Genomic DNA, 20,084 nt, shown 5'->3' with positions numbered 1-20,084 from the left:
ATTTATTTTTTTACTTCTTTGTTCAAATCCACTGCCTGTTTTTTTGGTTTTGCTTTTTTGGTTTTTTTGAGACAGGGTCTCACTCTGTTGCCTAGACTGGAATGCCATGGCACAATCATGGCTCACTGCAGCCTTGACCTCCTGGGCTCAGGACATCCTCCTGCCTCAGCCTCCCAAGTAGCTGGGACTACAGGCATGTGCTACCACACTCTGGTAATTTTTTGTATTTTTTTGTAGAGACAGGTTTTTGCCATGTTGCCCAGACTGGTCTAGAAGTCCTGGATTCAGGTTTTCTGTCCACCTTGGCCTCTTAAAGTGCTGGGATTATAGGCATGAGCTGCTGTGCCTGGCCTGTATTTCTGTCTCTCTCTCTCTCTGTCTCTTTCTTTCTCATTAAAAATAGAGAGGAGGGCTCACTATATTGCCCAGGTTGGTCTTGAACTCCTGAGCTCAAGTGATCCGCTCACTTTAGCCACTACAAATGGCTCTGTTTTTCTGATATGTCTTTTTTCTTAATGATTTTAAGGCTTAAACAGGATATATTAGATATTAATTCTTGATCATACGAGGCTTTTTTCATCAGGAGTTATTTTTGGACCCCTCGGTATCAGGAAAAATATTTACAATATATTCTTGGTACCTAAATGTTGAAAGAAGGCAGTACCCAAAGGAATTTTTACTTAGTAGGATTTTTTAAAAAACATGTTGTAACATTAGGAATTATTGAGCAGTGTGTTCTCATGAGTTTAATCAGTTTCAACAGATTTTTTTTATCAGTCAGGAACAATGAAATGTCTGAAATCACACCAGGAAGTGGTCTGGTGTGGACAACTGCCACCTCGTCTGAACACCACACGCTACCGTCTGTCTGATCAATGCACTAGCCCTGGGCACTGGGCACAGGAGCTCACTCTGGTACTATTGAGCATCCAAAACATGATGTGTGCCATGAGGAAGGTAACCAGGAACCAGATCATAAAGCCCTTATCACATAAAGAGTTTAGACTATCCTGATGGCAGTGAGAGTCAGTGAAGGGATTAAGCAGGACAAATCTGATTGGATTTTCATTCCTGGAAGATTGTTCTGGTTCCTGGATGGAGGATGATTGCAGGGCAAGAGAGGCTGCAGGAGGACCATAATCATGTTGATTTTCAATCAGACATAATTTTCAACTTTTGAGACGGCCCTCAATGCAGAACAAAGAAGCCCCTGCCAATACCAAGATGATTCATTTGGATGTGAACTTGTTGAAAGCTTTATGAAAGTGGAAATACATTCTCTCTGTTAGTACCACTATATGCACATGCATGAGGAGTCAGCCTTAATGATTCCTTACCCTTTTATAACATCCTTTCCCTGTCCCTGGCACAATGTTGCTTCCCTAACAGGCTGGTTCAACTACTATGTCTTTTTATACTTTATTGTGGATCCTGCCTGGAGAAAAAGATCACATCCATGCTCTAATTGAAATCCCATTGGGTCCAGTCTCTGATTTGTTTTTCTTTTTATGTCTTCTCATTCCTAGTGGCACCTGGAAATCTTGTCATAACTTATTATCTATCTGTATATTCTTCGGGATAATTAATGGGGTATTTGAAGAAACTAGAGAGCCGCACAAGAAGCTATCAAATTTGCATGGTCACAAAACGGACAGCACTTTAAAATTACTAAAAATGTAATTATATGCATATATTCAAAGATTCTGGATTTTCAAAGCTTTCACTGCTGCCTTTTTTTAAAATTTTTATTTTAGGTTCAGGGATACATGTGCAGTTTTGTTATACAGGTAAATTGCATGTTGCAGGGGTTTAGTGTACAGATTATTTCATCATCCTGATAATAAGCATAGTATCTGATAGGCATTTTTTTGATCCTTGCCCTCTAACCTCCTCCATCTCTCACCCACCTTCTTCCCTTCACCCTCCTCCCTGCCTTCACCCTCCTCCCTCCCTCTACCCAGGGTCTATTATTTCTTTCTTTGTCTGTGTATACCCAAGGTTTAGATTCCACTTATGAGTGAGAAAATGCAGTATTTGGTTTTCTGTTCTTGTATGTGTTTGCTTAGGATAATAGCTTCTACCTTCATCCATGTTGCGAAGGACATAATTTCATTCTTTTTTATGGCTTTGTAGTATTCCATGGTATATATGTACCAGATTTTCTTTATCCAATCCACCATTGACTTGATTCACTTAAGTTGATTCTGTGCCTTTGCTATTGTGAATAGCACTGCAATGAACATGCAAGTGTAAATGTCTTTTAGTAGAACGATTCATATTCCTTTGGATATATACCTATAATGGGATTGCTGGGTCAAATGGTAGTTCTAAGTTATTTGAGAAATCTCCGGACTGCTTTCCACAATGGTTGAACTAATTTACATTTTTTCTACCAGTATATGTGTTCCCTTTTCTCTGCATCCTCACCAGCATCTTGTTATTTTTTGATACACTGCCACTTTCTACGTTTGTGTGAACAAATAGAATTTTATCGTGTTTCTATTCCTCATTTAGAGGACCCACTCATACCTATAAGTATGGCTAATACTGCCAGTAGTTTCTCCTATGGCTGCATTGTTTACTGCCATTTTTGTGGTTAAGATAGGGACTCCTTATTCTGCAGATACTCACTGTGGCCTGGAGAGACATAGTACCACATCAGCTATTTGGAGGACCTTCATTTTGAGTTACCAAGAAAGTGCAGAGTGCATCAATCTCATTGCCAAGCTTCAGGATTCAAAGGATTAAAGGAAGCTCAATTCCTGACATCCGACCTCTGAATTTCCGGGAACTGGATGGCTGGTGGAATACCTGAGGTTTCTGAAGCAAACCTGGCACTAGAGTTCATTTGTCCCCTTAATCACAAGGAGTATCACCTTATCAGTTTTGAGTTATGTACTTCTATCACCAACTGTAAAGAATTCACCTCTTATTTAATAATTAGGCTCTAAGGAATCTTGGCACTGGAGGAAGGAGGAAATTGAGGTTGCTCCATGAATCAGTATAGGAGGGACTCGGGCTGATTTCTGGTACGAAATTGTTGAGGGTAGGAGGAGAAGGTGGTAGGAGACTTTGAAGCTTTGCATATTTAAGCATTTAAAAAATAAAAAAAACATATTAGACTGGGCATGGTGGCTAACCTGTAATCCCAGCACTTTGGGAGGCCGAGGTGGGCAGATAACGAGGTCAGGAGTTCGAGACCAGCCTGGCCAAATGGTGAAACCCTGTCTCTAAGAAAAATACAAAAATTAGCCGGACCCGGTGGCGCCCACTTCCTAGCTACTTGAGAGGCTGAGGCAGGCGAATCACTTGAACCCAGGAGGCAGAGGTTGCAGTGAGCCGAGATGGCGCCATTGCACTCCAGCCTGGGTGACAGAGTGAGACTCCATCTCAAACGACAATTTACATTTTATGTTTCATATCCATTAAAACACAAAGTTTTCTTTTTTTATTTTTATTGCCGACCCCCCAAAACAAAGTTTTCTAAGGAGGGTTTTATTAATATTTTATAGAAAATGGAGAAAGAGTCCAAGAGTATTATTTTATAGGGGATGGCTTCGGTGGAGGGTAGATGGAGATGGAACTGGCCAACTTCCCTGAGCCATCTATTATAAGCTGGGCAGGCAGCTTCCCCTCCAAAATCATGTGGTGCAGAAGGGGTGGCCCAGAAGTGATTTGGTCCTTTCAGGACATTTTTGCAGGCTGCAAGGAGGATGAGCTGCTGTTGGTCTGCAGATACTGGGGATGGTTGGTTTTCTGGAGATGCTGGGGTAGATGTGCAGGCCTTCTCTGTGTTGCTCAAACACTTATTGAGCCCCTATCATTTGCTGAGCACTGAGGATACTAATATGAAGAAGATACACCTCCTTAGAGGAACTTATAGTGGACAAAGACAATTACAGCAGCCAGCACACTGACTTGTGTTCCAGGCACTATGCTAAACTAAGGGCTTTACACACTTCTCAAAATACCTCAGAACAACCCTTTCGGGTAGGTCCTAATAGCTCCTTTATGCAGATGAGATTTGGAAGGATTAAATACTTTGCCTGAGTCCACGGAGCTAATAAGCTGGGACTTAAATCTGAGCAGCCTGACTCCAGAGAACATATCTTTAATCATGTTTTGAAAGGGATAAAGACTGGTGCATTGGGAAGCCAGGTGCTGAGAAAGAACACCTGATCTAGCCTGGAGGGTTTAAGAGATGATACCTTAGAGTGCAAGGATTACTGTTTGTGTCAGAGGTGTTCAAACTGAAGCGACTCCATCTTGAATAGGGGCTGGGTAAAATAAGGCTGAGACCTACCGGGCTGCATTCACAGGAGGTTAGGCATTCTAAGTCACAGGATGAGAGAAGAGGTCAGCACAAGATACAGGTCATAAAGACCTTGCTGATAGAACAGTTTGCGGTAAAGAAGCTGGCCAAATCCTAACAAAACCAAGATGGCGACGAGAAAGTGACCTTTGGTCATCTTGGCTGCTCATTATATGCTAATTTTAATGCATTCGCCTGCTAAAAGACACTCCCATCAGAGCCATGACAGTTTACAGGTGCCATGAAAACATCGGGAAACTACCCTGCAGTCAAAAAGGGGAGGAACCCTCGGTTCTGGGAATTGCGTACCCCTTTTCTGGAAAATTCATGAATAATCACCCCCTCGTTTAGCATATAATCAAGCCGGGACTACAGGTGCCCACCACCACTTCCGGCTAATTTTTACATTTTTAGTAGAGACGGGGTTTCACCATATTGGCCAGGCTGGTATCGAACTCCTGAACTTGTGATCTGCCTGCCTCGGCCTCCCAAAGTGCTGGGATTACAGGCGTGAGCCACCATGCTAGGCTGCCTTAGGTTTTTTATTAAACTTTCCTGTCCTGCTCCCTGTGATACTGCTCGAATGAGTGGAGGAACAACACCAGGGCTCTTGTCTTGCAATCGAATTGGGAAAAAGACCACAAGGACACATGTGGAGTGGTTTTAAAGAGTGGAGAGTTTTATAGGCAAGAAAGAACTGGGAAGGCAGAAGAAAGAAGCTCCCTGTTACAGAGAGAGCCAGAAAGAGGAGACCCCAAGTGCCATGGATACCAGCCAGTTTTATGAGTAGCCTGGAGGGGGCAGTGTCTGATTTGCACTGGGCTCAGGGGATTGGTTTGATCAGGCATGTCATTCACATAGTCTGTGGAAAAAGCTAGCCTTCCCACCCTAGCCTTTTAATATGCAAATATGGTCGCTGTGATGTCTACATTCCTGGGGACATGGCGGGGGCACCCATATTACCAGGCACATGTGTGAACAAGGGCAAGAGGACAACCGTGGGAATCGCCATATTGGGCGGACCTAGTTTCTAATGGCCTGCATTTGCATGTCAAAGGTTGCCAGCCCAGCTCTAAGAGCTAGGGCTTTATAAGAAAGGTTTCTGTGACATTTTGGGCTGGATTAAAAAAAAAAAAAAGGTTTCTGGAGATGCTTTAAAAAATGAAAACTTCCGGCCAGGCGTGGTGGCTCACGCCTGTAATCCAGCGCTTTGGGAGGCCGAGGTGGATAGACCATGAGGTCAGGAGTTCAAGACCAGCCTGGCCAACATAGTGAAACCCCATCTCTACTTAAAAATATATATATATATATAAAAAAGAAAAAAAAAAAAGAAAATTCCAAAGGACCCCTTTTCTTCTCTATCTGCCTAAAATAATTTCTTAATAACTCCTACAACATCTTGACTCTTTCTGTGCCCCACCTGAGCACAGAAACCCTGATATGGCTGGATCTGGTAAGACATGCCTGTAGTCCTAGCTGCTTGGGAGGCCAAGGCAGGTGGATCATCTGAGGTCAGGAGTTCGAGACCAGCCTGGCTAACATGGTGAAACCCCGTTCCTACTAAAAATAATAATAATTAAAAAAAATTAGCCGGGTGTGGTGGCATGTTCCTGTAATCCCAGTTACTCCGGAGGCTGAGGCAGGAGAATTGCTTGAACCTGGGAGGCAGAGGTTGCAGTGAGCCAAAATCATGCCATTGTACTCCAGCTTGGGCAACAAGAGCAAAACTCTGTCTCAAAACAATAACAACAACATTCTCATATTTGGGTCTCATCCCTATTGTTCCTATTTAGTTGATCTGAGGCATGCCCTGGGCACTGCGAGTTGTGGGGTTTTTTAAAGATCCAATGCACAGCGGAACTTGAGAACCACTGTTTCTAGAGCAGGGTTTCTGAACCTCAGCACTGTGGGCATTCAGTACCGCCTAGTTCTTTGTTGTGGGAGATTGTCCTGTGCCTTGCAGAATGTTTATCAGCATCTCTAGACTTTACTGACTAGATGCCAGGAGCACCCTCCCCAGTTGTGACAATGAAAAATGTCTCTAGACTTTGCCAGATGTCTTGGGTGGGAGGGACAAAACTGCCTCTGTTGAGCACCACTGGTCCTAAGCCATTGGTAGTAGTCTGGGCCATGAAAGACGTCTCTCAGAAAGAAAGAGAGAAGGTGGCTGTTCTTACACCCTTTTCTAACAACGACAACAAAATGTATAAAGATGCCAAGGGGATCTGGCAGAAAATTCTCCTGTAAGAAGAAGCCTAATCAGGGTGCTTTCTGTTCTTTAAGGTTTTCTACTTCTAAGCAACAAGATGGCATATTTCTTGGGGAGCATGGTGGAAGAAGGCATCTTAGAGAACAGGGAATTAAGAAAATGATACAGGAAACTTTCTAGCTGATCTGAAGCACAACAAAAGGAAATAAAATCTTTTTTTATAATTAGTATGACCAGTCTGGCTTGGATGAAATCTTGCCTCCAGCTAAGGAGTTGCAGCCAGCAGTGATGTGGCAAAGTAAAAGTGCTTGGGTGCTAAGTGGATGACAACCAGGAATGCTGCATTAGCCCTAGGAAGGCTTTGCCACCAAATTGAGAGTAGAGTGAACTGAATTGGGTAAGAGTTGATATATGTGTATAAGAATAGTGTTAGAATGAACTCATATGGGTAATATGCTGGGGTTTGTGAATGAAATATTTTAGTGGTTGTTTTAGTTACTGGTTGAAAGTGCAGGAAGCACCCTAGAAGAGTGGGGAAGTGAGAGGGAAGGGAAGGATGTGAATAATGATGCGTTATTAAGAAGTTGCCATGTGGGCACTTGGAGTGCAATCCCTTTGGGAGCTGCAGAGGGTCAGGGTAGAACACAAACCTCAGAGGTAGGAGGTGACAGAGCTGCTGTGTTATTCCACTAATTCCTATTTGTCACAGGTTAAAGGTTACATCCAAGGTCATTCATGCCTTAGCACTTTGGCTGAGTTCTGGTTTTGGCCTCAGGCACAGTTGCAGGTGCTAGCAATTGAAAGCAGTCCATTGGCACTGAATGGTGATTGCTGGTGGGATGTAGATGAACCATTGACAGCCTCTGCTACAGTGGTCAGTTTTTAAACTTATTTTAAAGTATTGACTTATTTGCTAGTTTAATTTTTTTTTTTTGAGACAGAGTCTCACTCTGTCGCCACGCGCCAGGCTGCAGTGCAGTGGCACAATCTCGGCTCACTGCAACTTTCGCCTCCTGGGTTCAAACAATTCTCCTGCCTCAGCCTCCTGAGTAGCTAGGACTACAGGCGCATGCCACCACGCCCAGCTAATTTTTGTATTTTTAGTAGAGATGGGGTTTCACCATGTTGGCCAGGATGGTCTCGAACTCCTGACCTCAGATGATCCACCTGCCTTGGCCTCACAAAGTGCTGGGATTACAGGCGTGAGCCACCGGACCCAGCCGTTAATGTTTAATTTTTAATATACTTCTTTATATTAAAGAGTATGAGGGCCAGGCATGGTGGCTCACACCTATAATCCCAGAATTTAGGGAGCCTGAGGTGGGAAAATAGGGTGAGCCCAGGAGTTCAAGACCAGCCAGGAAAACATGGCAAGACCTCGTCTCTGCAAATTAACTGGGTGTAGTGATGTGTGCCTATAGTTTAAGTTACTTGGGAGGCTGAGGGTGGAAGGATTGCTTGAGCCCAGGAGGTTGAGGCTGCAGTGAGCTATGATTGTGCCACTGCACTTCAGCCTGGGTGACAGAGTGAGAACCTGCCTTAAAAGAAAAAAAAAGAAAAAAAGAAAAAAGAAAGACATATCCACCTCTGTCACTCTTAAAGATATCTTCACCTTAGCTTCTGAGACCATGAAATACCATTGCCAGAAACCTAGCAGTCATACCAGCCCTGTCCTCAACTCTTCTTTAACTCACTCTTTACATCCAATTCACCAAGTCATTTCAGGTCTACTCCAAAACATTCTGGAATTTATCCACTTCTGTCTCTGCTGCTACCTCATTAGCTCAGGACAAGGTTTATTTTTGCTTGGACTATTGCAATAGCTTCCTCTTGGGCTCTCCACATTCACTCCTCTTTCAGGTACTTGAACCCATGAGACTTTTTCTTAAAGTGCTTCTCCTCCTCCCACCTCTCCTTACCCCCACTCTTTCAATGACTTGCTCCTTCCTATCCTTTAGGTCTGGTTAAAGTCACATCTTCACCGAAGACCTTCCTTCCTCTATGAAGAAAGATCCCTCCCAGCTCATACCACTTGTTATTCCATATCAATCCCTGTTTGATTTCTTCTTAGCATGTTTCAAAGTTTGTAATAATTTTATTTTGTTATCTCCCTCTCTTTATCTTTTGAGACAGAGTCTTGCTCTGTCACCCAGGCTGGAATGGTGCGATCTTGGCTCACTGCAACCTCTGCTGCCCGGGTTCAAGTGTTTCTCATGCTTCAGCCCCCAAGTAGCTGGGATTACGGGCATGTGCCACCACGCCAGGCTAATTTTTGTATTTTTTATTACATTTTTTTAAAGATGGGGTTTCACCATGTTGGCCAGGATGGTCTCCATCTCTTGACCTTGTGATCTGACCGCCTCGGCCTCCCAGCATACTGGCATTACAGGCATGAGTCACTGTGCCTGGCCTAATTTTTGTATTTTTAATAGAGATGGGGTTTTGCCATGTTGGCCAGGTTGGTCTTGAACTCCTGGCCTCAAGCAATTTGCCTGCCTTGGTCTCTTAAAGTGCTGGGATTACAGGCGTAGGCCACTGCACCTGGCCTCCCTCTATTTATTTTATTTGCTATCTTGCCAGGGGGAAGTCATGTCTTCTCCCTCTACAATGTAAGCTTGGTAAGGCCAGGAACATGCCTTATTCCTTGACCACTATATCTCTAGTAGGATTGCCAAATTTAGCAAATAAAAATACAGGATGCCCACTTAAATTTGAATTTCAGGTGATCCATGAATAATTTTTTTAGCATAAGAATGTCCAAGTACTGCACAGGACATACTTATATTAAAAACTATTTGTGGTTTGTCTGAAATTTAAATTTAACTGGGCCTCTCATATTTTATCTGGCAATTCTAATCCTTAGGCCCTGACACATAGCTACTCTCACTACATATTACTGAATGAAAATTTGGTAGCAGCATATCAAAATTGCTACTATGGCAACAAAGCTGGGGAAATGTGCTAAACGTACAAAGCTGAAGTACTGACAAACATCATTGTCCACCATATTTCTGTTCAGATTTTCCTATCTTGTCACACCAGGAGAACCTAATCAACTCACATCCAAAGTCTTGGGCAGCCCTGTATTCTGGGAGGGATGCTGACCATAGGAAGGGAACTGGTAGGTACAGCTTTTCACACAGTGGAAATTTTTGTCATGGCCTTATACTCGGGCCTTGATTTTCTTTGACCCTTATCTCTTCGAACTGTGAGCTTCTTAAGGGGAGAGCTTGCTTATTTTTATTCAACCCTTCATCCCCAGCATCTTCTCTGTAACTGGTAGTAAAGACTCAACATGTGGTTACCAAATGGATTGATAAATGAGTGAAGAGTAGGGTAACTAACTGTCCTGGTTTGACCAGGACTGAGGCGTTTCCTGGGATGTGGGTCTTTCAGTGAAGACTGATGTAGTTCTGCACAAATTGGGACAGGCAGTCACCCTAAGAAAATGAATGATTCTCACATCTTGGTGGCTGGTGTTCTTCTCCAGTATCATCATATTGGCTGCTATGTGACTACCAAGATTAGACAGCCTACTGGCCTGGTTCCTCATCTATTGAAACCTGGTTGTTTGGAGAGCTCATGATCCCCTAAATTTCCCCATGTCTGGATTGGCTCCTAAGAGCTTTGCCATACCTTCAGTCTCAGCTCATGGTCTGAATGCTTGGCCTTGTGGCCTGGTCTTGTGGTATCGAGCATATGCCTGGACTTGTGCTCTTAGAATAAAGGCCTTTGGGCCAACCACAGGGGAAGGGGCCCTGGGCCTTGGTTCAATCTTACCAAGACTTACCTGACCTGCCAGGTTTGCTCATCAAGGCCTGATTATGACCGATCCCTACTTCCACAGAACACCAGCAAGTTTATTGAGTAATTAAGGTAACAGCCATAGAACTTTGCAAATGCGTTTCTGCAAAAGTTCTGAGTTACTTGACTGTTAAAAGTGAGTTTTCATTTTAACCAACCCCCTCCCCCAATACTACCAGAAAGCATAAGATTCTCAAGAAAGCCTCACAAATCTACTCTGAATTACGGTAGCAATGTTCCAGTCTCAATTAGGTCCTGCTGGGTTCCTGGAGTTGGGAGTGAAATGGCTCTTCAGTGGCTCCCAGCACTTGTGATAGTTCTCATCCAAACACCTGGAGGCCTTGAGTCCCCACTTGGTGACTGCCAGACTTAGAGATGATTCAAACATAAATGCCTGGAGGAAGTGAGGTGGGATGAGAAAAAAAGAAGTGAGATAGATAATAAACACATTTGATTAGATGTCAAGGGAAGGTATGGGTAGGCAAAAATCTTCCAATAATAAATCAAAGATTTGTGTGCTAGCATGGTGAGGAGAGCAGGCTCAAGCCTGAGTTGTGGCTCTGGTCCTACCATTTGTAAGCTGGTGAGACCTGGTGCAAGACTCTTAACTTCTCAGGACCTCAAGTTTTATTCTGTAAAATAAAATTCAGCCCTTAAGATTCACATTGTCTTCATGGTATTATGGAACTAAGTCTGCTAGATCCAAGGGCAGACATGGGAGGAGAATCCTGGGAATATTTCAGGGCCTTTCCTTACTGTGGCTATGTCCTTGTGAAAGGCATACTCTCATTTTGCAGAGGAGGAATTAAGGCTGAGAGCTGGGGAATGACATGCTTAAGGTGACAAGTCATGGCAGACCTGGGATTTGAGCCTGTCTTTTCAGGACACTGACCAAGAGATGGACTCGGAAAAGGAAAAAAGGGGGAGTGGGGAGGAGAGGGAGGCAAAGGAATTAGTAGGAATGGCTGTAGCACCTTTAAATGTCATATCTTAGAAGTGTTTGAATGGTGATATTACACTGTCAGGAGGTTTTTTTTCACAACAGAAAGAATATGCAAATACTCTGTGCATCTTAGACATTCCAGCTTCGTCAATGGCTGATTTTTCTTACCCACTGTGGCTTTAAAAACAAAACCCCAAAACCAAACACTACAATTCTTGTATGCTCACATTTGGAAATTTTTAAAATACAGACAGGCAAAAGGAAAATAACAGAATTATCTTGTGGTACAACCCAAAGCACACAGATTAATGTTTGGGATCTAGTATACATTAAATTATTTTTGCCTAAAACAATGTGAATGTGAGTATCCCTGCCTGACTTCTATGACAGCCTTGATGGGAAGACTGCATGAGATCATATGGAAGTGCTATGCAAGTTATACAGCACTATTCAAGATGCAGAAAAGGCTTTCAATAAAATTCAGTATATCTTCATGCTAAAAACTCTCAATAAACTAGGCATTGAAAAAACACACCTCAAAATAAGAGCCATCTATGACAAACCCACAGCCAACATCATACTGAATGGGGAAAAGCTGAAAGCATTCCCTTTGAAAACCAGTATAAGACAAGGACGCTCTCTCATACCACTCCTATTCAACACAGTCTTAGAAGTCCTGGCAAAGAGCAATCAGGCAAGAGAAAGAAATAAAGGGCATCAAAATAAGAAGAGAGAAAGTCAAGCTATCCCTGTTGCAGATTACCTGATTCTGTATTTAGAAAACTCCATAGTCTCAGCCCAAAAGCTCCTTCAACTGATAAACTTCAGTGAAGTTTCAGTATACAAAATCATTGTACAAAAATCATTAGCATTCCTATACACCAACAACAGTCAAGCTGAGAGCCAAATCAGGAATGCAATCCCACTCACAACTGCCACAAAAAGAATAAAATACCTAGGAATACTCCTAACCAGAGAGGTAGAAGGTCTCTACAATAAGAATTACAAAACACTGCTCAAAGATATCAGAGATGACACAAATGGAAAACATTCCATGCTCATGGATAAGAAGAATCAATATCATTAAGACGACCATACTGTCCAAAGCAATGTAAAGATTTGATGCTATTCCTGTCAAAATACCAATGACATTCCTCACAGAACTACAAAAGACTATTTTAAATTTCACATGGAACCAAAAAAGAGCCTAAATACCCAAGGCAATCCTAAGCAAAAAGGACAAAGCAGGAGGCATCATGCCACTCAACTTCAAAGTATACTACAGGGCTACAGTAACCAAAACAGCACAGCAATGGTACAAAAGCAGACACAGACCAATGGAACAGAATAGAGAGCTCAGAAATAAGCCTGCACACCTACATCCTCTGATTTTCAATAAAGCTGACCAAAAAAAAAAAAAAAAAGCAATGGGGGAAAGGACTCTCTATTGAATAAATGGTGCTGGGATAACGGGCTAGCCATGTGCATAAGGTTGAAACTGGACCCCCTCCATATATCATATACAAAAATCAACTCCTGATGAATTAAATACTTAAATGCAAAACCCAAAACTATAAAAACTCTGGAAGACAACCTAGGCAATACCATTCAGGACATAGGCATGGGCAAAGATTTCATGACAAAAACATCAAAAGCAATCACAACAAAAGCAAAAATTGACAAATGGGATCTAATTAAATGTAACAGCTTTTGCACGTAAAAGAAACTACCAACAGAATGAGAGAAAATGTTTGCAAATGATACAGCTGACAAATGTCTAATATCCAGCATCTATAATGAACTTAAACAAATTTTACAAGAAAAAATGACGACCCCATTAAAAAGTGGGCAAAGAACATGAACAGATGATTTTCAAAGGAAGACATACATGCAGTTAACAAGAAAATGAAGAAAAGCTCAATATCACTTATCATTAGAGAAATGCAAATCAAAGCCACATAAGATAATATCTCACACCAGCCTGAATGAATATTATTAAAAAGCCAAAAAATAACAGATTCTGCCAAGGTTGCAGAGAAAAGGGAACACTTATATACTGTTGGTGGGAATGTAAATTAGTTCAACCACTGTAGAAGCAGTGTGGTGATTCCTCAAAGAGCTAAAAACAGAACTACCATGCTACCCAGCAATCCCATTTCTGGGTATTTACCCAAAGGAATGTAAATCATTCTACCATAAGGACACATGCATGGAAATGTTTATCGCAGCACTATTCTCAACAGCAAAGACACAGAATCAACTTAAATGCTCATCAATGACAGACTAAATAAAGAAAATGTGGCGCATATATATATATGTATATACACCATGGAATACTATGCAGCCATAAAAAAGAACAAAATAAAATGTGTTTCTCAGGAACATGATGGAGCTGCAGGCCATTATCCTTAGCAAACTAAGAGGAACAGAAGACCAAATACTGCATGTTCTTACTTCTAAGTGGGAGCTAAATGATGAGAACTCATGGACTCAAAAAGGAGAACAACAGACACTGGTGCCTACTTGAGAACAGAGGGTGGGAGGAGGGAGAGAATCAGAAAAAATAACTATTGGGTACCACTTAGTACCCGAGTGACAAAATAATCTGTACAATAAACCCCGTGACATGAGTTTACCTATGTAACAAATCTGTACATGTACTCCTGAACCTCAAATAAAAGTTAAAAATAAATACATAAATAAAAGAAAAAAAATGAATACAACCTAGCATTTGATAGTGTAAAACAGTGACTATAGTGAATAAAAATTTAATCACACATTTAAAATTAACTGAAAGAGTATAACTGGATGGTTTGTAACACAAAGGATAAATCCTTGAGGTAACAGATACCCCAGTTATCCTGATGTGATTATTACACATCGCATGCTTGTATCATAATATCTCATGTACCCCCCATAAATATACATATCTACTACATATCCATAAAAATAATAAATAGTAAGTAAGAAAAATTTTTAAAAAGCACTATTCAGATATAAGGATCATTATGGCCATTCCTATTGTCTCTTTGCTGACTGCTTCTTAAAATCCTCCCTGTTTGGCTAGAGTAACAAAAGCCCCATCCCAGCTGACTTTGAAGATGGTATTGTATCAAGTTAATCACTACAAAAAAGAATAAGAATAAGACATATAGATAGACCTAGGTCTGAATTATATAATGGGAAATGGTGAGGAACATTGAAAGTTAGGTCTAGGTAAAGTGTTAGACCCTCCTCCATCAGGTATTCTGGCTCCCTGACACCCAGGGTCTCCCATCCTAATAGCAGAGCTCTTTCTCACTAGTACTCCAGGTCGTAGACATTATTTAAAGCACTGCTCCTCATAGAAACAGCCCTGTTCTATGCCTCACTGTTATAAAACACAGCTCCCTCATAACATTGACCACCCAAAGCCAAGTTGGGGCACCAAAGGTTATTGTGTGGCAACTCTGGAATAGCTTCCAGGAATGTACCTCCAGGAGACTTCAGAGGTTATAGCTTAACTGAGGCTGCCAAACTGTATCTCATTCAGATGGAGGGTTTCCATAGAGGCCCTTGAAAGGGGAAAAAGAGCCAAAGCAAGCAAATGGGACTCTGTGCATCCTCCTTTTGCAGAGCAGCTTCACCAACTCTGGCTCCACGGTTGGGACCGAAAGCAAACTGCACTAGACAGATGGACAGATAATGCTCACTGCCTAGGGTAGTTTGCAAGCATGAAGTAAGCAGGTCTGTGCTACAGATTTTAAACCAGGTAGTATTGAAGGCATTTATTTTATTTTATTTATTTATTTATTTATTATTTTTTTTTTGAGTCTGAGTTTCGCTCTTGTTACCCAGGCTGGAGTGCAATGGCGCGATCTCAGCTCACCGCAACCTCCGCCTCCTGGGTTCAGGCAATTCTCCTGCCTCAGCCTCCTCAGTAGCTGGGATCACAGGCACGCGCCACCATGCCCAGCTAATTTTTTGTATTTTTAGTAGAGACGGGGTTTCACCATGATGACCAGGATGGTTTCGATCTCTTGACCTCGTGATCCACCCGCCTCGGCCTCCCAAAGTGCTGGGATTACAGGCGTGAGCCACCGCGCCCGGCCTGAAGGCATTTATTTTAAAAAGTAAAGCAAATTTGCATGTGATTTAGCATAAAGTTACTCCCTGCGCTCCATAAACACTACCTCAAAGAATGCAAAAATAAAATAAAATCAAGCACTGCGGCCAACTGCAATTGTGTTCAGCATCAATGTTTACAGCCTGACACAGGAGGAATACAAAACAGGTTTTAAATCCCGTCAGTTGTATCCATGCCAAAACAGAGCCAAGGAAAATGAAAAAAAACAGCTGAGAATTCCTTCTCACAAGCCCTGACTATAGTGAAGCAAGGGCTTTTGACCCTCTTTGGCTTGAAACATGTGCTGAAGGTGATATCATGCCTCTGCTACTATTGTGGCCCTGGAGGATTACTTCAAAAAGCAGAAGACACTGAGACATAGCATATGCTCAGGGCTGCATATGGATACAGGAAGAGGGTTCACATAGTATTAATAATATTCCCTTATATTTGAATCATGTTGGACAGTCTGTTAGGTTAACTCATAGCCATCTGTTGGGTTCGACACTATAACCATTTTACAGATAGGGAAAATGAGGCACAGAGAAGGTAAGTGACTTGTTCAAGATCACACAGGAACTAAGAGATGGGACTTAAACCCAGAACCCAGGTCTGATTCAAATCCAAAGACCTTTCTACACCACCACACCAGAAGTCTAGTATATACACAAGGATGTGTGTATATACACATGTAAACATACTTATGCAGTCATGTAACTCTCCCCCTTTTGACTCTTCCTCTGTGACTTTGGATAAATAAAAAATGGCCACCCCTTTCAGCAAGGGTGGGGAGTTCAGAGGCTGCTGGAATCTGGCAGTTAACATACTTACCATGGTGCCATCGGCAATCCTCTCAGGTGCCAGCTTAGCCTTGCTGGCCTTCTCAAAGCAGTCAGCATCAGGTCCATGCGGGGTCATTGTGCTGTGCAGACTGCCTCCCCCTGGCAGGAACCCACCTTGCTTTGCCTCATAGTGACCTTGAATGAGTCCCATGAACTCACTCATGCAGTTCCCTGGGAAGGTTGAAGCAGTATTATTTTTATTATCCAAGGCAAGACCAGTAAAACACCAAGACCCCTTACACATTATTTCTGCAGAATTCCAAGAACATAGGAGAAACTAATAAATTTTATAGGATCTATAAAGAATATAGATTGACAGATGAACAATCACAAAACATTCATAACTGGCATTCTTGGCAGGCACAGCTCTACTTCATGGGCATGTGGATTATGAGAGGTCTTGAGTTCCACTGTCTGACAGGAATCAGGCTAGATCTAAAGAATATCAGGGCCCAGAGGATATAATAATAATTAAAATGCCAGTCATAATAGAGAGTGAACGTACTCTATCATCTAGCTTGCAAGCCCTGTATCAAAGTTATCTTATCTCCCAGATCAGAACCCTTTCCCAAATAGCTCCACTGTAGGACATGGCAACACCACATTTCTAGTTTCCAATCTAGAAAGCTTAAGTGGGGGGTGTGTGTGTGTTGATGGATGGTGAGATAATGAAAAGAACCCCAGACTTAAAAGTCCATTATCAAATGATAATCTGTGTGAAAGAATCTTGGTATGTGTATAAAACAGACAGTCAATGCTATTTATTATAACAAATATTACCTTCTATAGCTAAATCTGATATCCTCTTGTCTTTCTGTTCTTCAAAATGTCTTTTGGATTTGTTTTTATTTTTTCTATTTCCATTGATACCCTATTCATAGAGTCCTAAACCTTAAAATTGGAAGGGATCCTTACTTCTACTCAATGTAGAAGAAATGTCTTTATCTTTCCTAACTGATTACCTCCTGGGCTCTGCCTGGATGTGAATGGAAGCTGTCTACTCTACAAAGCGTATCATATTATTGAAGAGCTCTGAGTGTTATAAAGTTCTTATATTAAATGGCAATTTGCTTTTATAGAAGTTAAATTTATTGGTCCTAGTTGTGCTTTCTAGAGTAACACAGAATTTGACTAAAATCACCATGCTTCTACTCTTCCACTCTTATGCTTCTATTGAAATAAAGCTCTTTATTAGAGTAGCAATACAATAGAGCAGGAATTAAAGAAATATAACACCTGAGCAAATATAAGTGCCTTTTCATCTCCAACCACACATCTACTCACTCTTTCATTCAACTATCCTTTTCCCACTTCACCCATCTGCCCATCCATCCATCCAGCATATATAATTAGACATTGTGCTGCATACCGTGAGACAGAGATGAATAAGAAATAGCCTTGAAAGCTACTTAAAAACGAAATCATTAACAACAAAAGAACCTTTAAAACTACTCATAGTCTGTCCTGTGAGAGTACTGAGAATGCAAACCAAGGACAGAGTAGAGAGATGTGGCAGTGACAACCCTTACAAAATCAAACACTGGACACGATACACGCCTGCCCTTCTGGCTTACATATGAAGTATAACCAAGTCCCAAATACTTTTATAATTGACTAAGCAGCCACACCCACCCTGCTCAGAAACAGAAAGCTACTGCAGGCCCCTACAAAGTGAGTAAGAGTGTGTGAGTTCCTGCTGAAGAGGTGAGACCCAGGTCATAGCTCTACTTGTTTCTCTATGAAGTAAAAATACAAAAAAAGAAGCAAATGTAAGCATAAAGTGTCTGTTTTAAAAACAGTTCTGTTCATGACTTAAATTTGGTGTCACACTCCTTGCTCTAGTATGTGTCCTCAGGGTCACCTTCATTGCTTAATTTTAAGAAGACAGCAAAATAGAATTCAGCTTTGATATGAATATGAATTTAGAGAGAAATGAGCTTGGTGATGACATTTCTATATCATTTTCTATATTTCAAAGGACAGTGGGAGGATACACCTTGCCTTTCTGATTAAAGCTGAATCTATTTGACTAAGGCACATTAAGATGACTGGAGGCAATATTTCTCCAAAAATAATTCTCCATTTTCTCTTATAATAAAGTCACATCAAAGTAGCAAAGATTTTTGAGTATTGCCAAAGCAATATTTTTAATATCTCTGGAAAAATAATTTCTAATCTGGGGTTTGATGGTTTTTTCCAACTAACTCAGGGTACCCATACCTTTACAAGATCTACCCTGGGGCCAAATTTACCTTGAGAGTCATTAAAAAACTACAGGAGGCATCTCTCAAGGTTATTTGTTTCAGGAAGTCTGAACCACAAATAAAAATTAAGGAGTGGTTTGAGAGCCTACAGCACAGTAGCAAACTTGTCTAAATCAGATGACTCTATTATCCCTCTACCTAGGGACAGGGACAAACCCTAGGCCAGTATTTCTCAACAAGCACTCTGTAAACCTCCTTCATTATAATCCCCTGACTTGCCAATGAAAAATGCAGATTCTGACCGGGAACGGTGGCTCACACGTGTAATCCCAGCACTTTGGGACGTCAAGGCAGGTGGATTGCTTGAGTTTAGGAATTTGAGACCAGTCTGGGCAATAAGGTGAGACCCTGTCTGTAATAAAAATCCACCCCCCCCCCCAAAAAAAAAAAAAAGCCCGGTGTGGTGGTACACTCCTATGGTCCAAGCTACTCAGGAGACTGAGAGGGGAGGGTCACTTGAGCCTCAAGGGTGGAGGCTGCAGTGAGCTGAGATTGTGCTACCTGCCCTCCAGCCTGGGTGACAGAGTGAGACCTCATCTCAAAAAAAGGCAGATTCTGAGGTTCCACCTGAAAGCTAATAAGCTCTTTGGAAGTAAACTCTGAGAATAAATGTTTAAGAAAAGGCTAAGTGATTTTTATACCCCCGAATATTCTCAAAGTGAGGCCGCTAGAACACTAGCATCAGCATCACGTGGAAACTTGTTAAAAATGTGAATTCTTAGGTCCTATCCTGGATGTACTGAAGCAGAAATTCTGAGGATGGGGCCCAGTAATCTGTTTCAACAAGCCTTCCAGCTGACTCTGATACATGGTAAAATGTGAGAACCACTACAGGCACACAGAGTAACCTCAATAAAAGAACAAGAATGAAACGGTGAATTATTAAGGAGTAGCATGTGAAGTACAGACTATAAGCCAGGGCAATTTTCTCTCCTTGACAACAGGTTCTCTAAGCCACTAACTTCCAGGAGGAGAAAAGTTAGAGTCTTTAGTAGGCTTGACATTTTTTAGAAAGGACTTATGATGCTATTTGCAAAATAGCTAGTGTCTTTGCAGTGGTAACTGATTATTTTCTTTTCTCTACCATGATGGCATCATCTAAAAAGGGGGATGCTGGCATTTGACCATGGAGTGGCCTTCTTCCATCCTGAGGGCCTTCATTCCTGATGCTATAAAATAGCTAAATTGGCCATTCAGTGCACTGTTGTATTCTGTTGAGCCCTGGCACCTGGGAACTGGTATATACAGAGAGGGACCTCATATAAACAGAAGGCCCTGGGGTTTACTAAAGAAGGGAATTTGTTTTCTAGAAAGTTTCAGATGGAATGCCTCTTACAGTCTTCCCAGAACTCTATGTACAAAAAAATGCACACTCCAGGAAGTAGAATTGCATATTGACCTTTGGTTGGATTTTCAGCTAGCTATTGCACACTTAAAACTGTCAACCTCATTAAGTACAGCCATGAAGTACTTTATTTATTTTTGTTGATGCATTCACTTATTAAAAAAATATTTATCAGAAGCATGCTATGTATCAGAGACTATGCTAGCCATATCAGTTAGTGGTCATGAGTGTGTGCTCTGGCATCAGACAGCCTACAATTA

At 41.7% G+C, this 20,084-nt stretch overlaps 1 protein-coding gene across 2 annotated transcripts in view; it reads right to left on the bottom strand.

The window, feature by feature from the left end:
- Positions 1-10,360: 10,360 nt before the first annotated feature.
- Positions 10,361-20,084, bottom strand: part of HGD (homogentisate 1,2-dioxygenase) — a 56,266-nt gene continuing 46,542 nt past the window's right edge. For both annotated transcript variants that reach the window (XM_032298948.1, XM_032298947.1), the window contains 2 exons: positions 16,205-16,386; positions 10,361-10,719 (listed from right to left, as the gene is read on the bottom strand). In XM_032298948.1, the coding sequence (XP_032154839.1) occupies positions 10,570-10,719; positions 16,205-16,386 (332 nt within the window). In that variant the 3' untranslated portion in view covers positions 10,361-10,569. The remainder of the gene's footprint in view (positions 10,720-16,204; positions 16,387-20,084) is intronic.

This window comes from Sapajus apella, unplaced genomic scaffold, assembly GCF_009761245.1.
Source record: "Sapajus apella isolate SASKATOON/1434 unplaced genomic scaffold, GSC_monkey_1.0 scaffold40, whole genome shotgun sequence".
In the NCBI taxonomy this organism is placed as follows: domain Eukaryota; kingdom Metazoa; phylum Chordata; class Mammalia; order Primates; family Cebidae; genus Sapajus; species Sapajus apella.
Note: the sequence above shows the minus strand (reverse complement) of the source record. Positions and strands in the feature narration are given on the sequence as shown.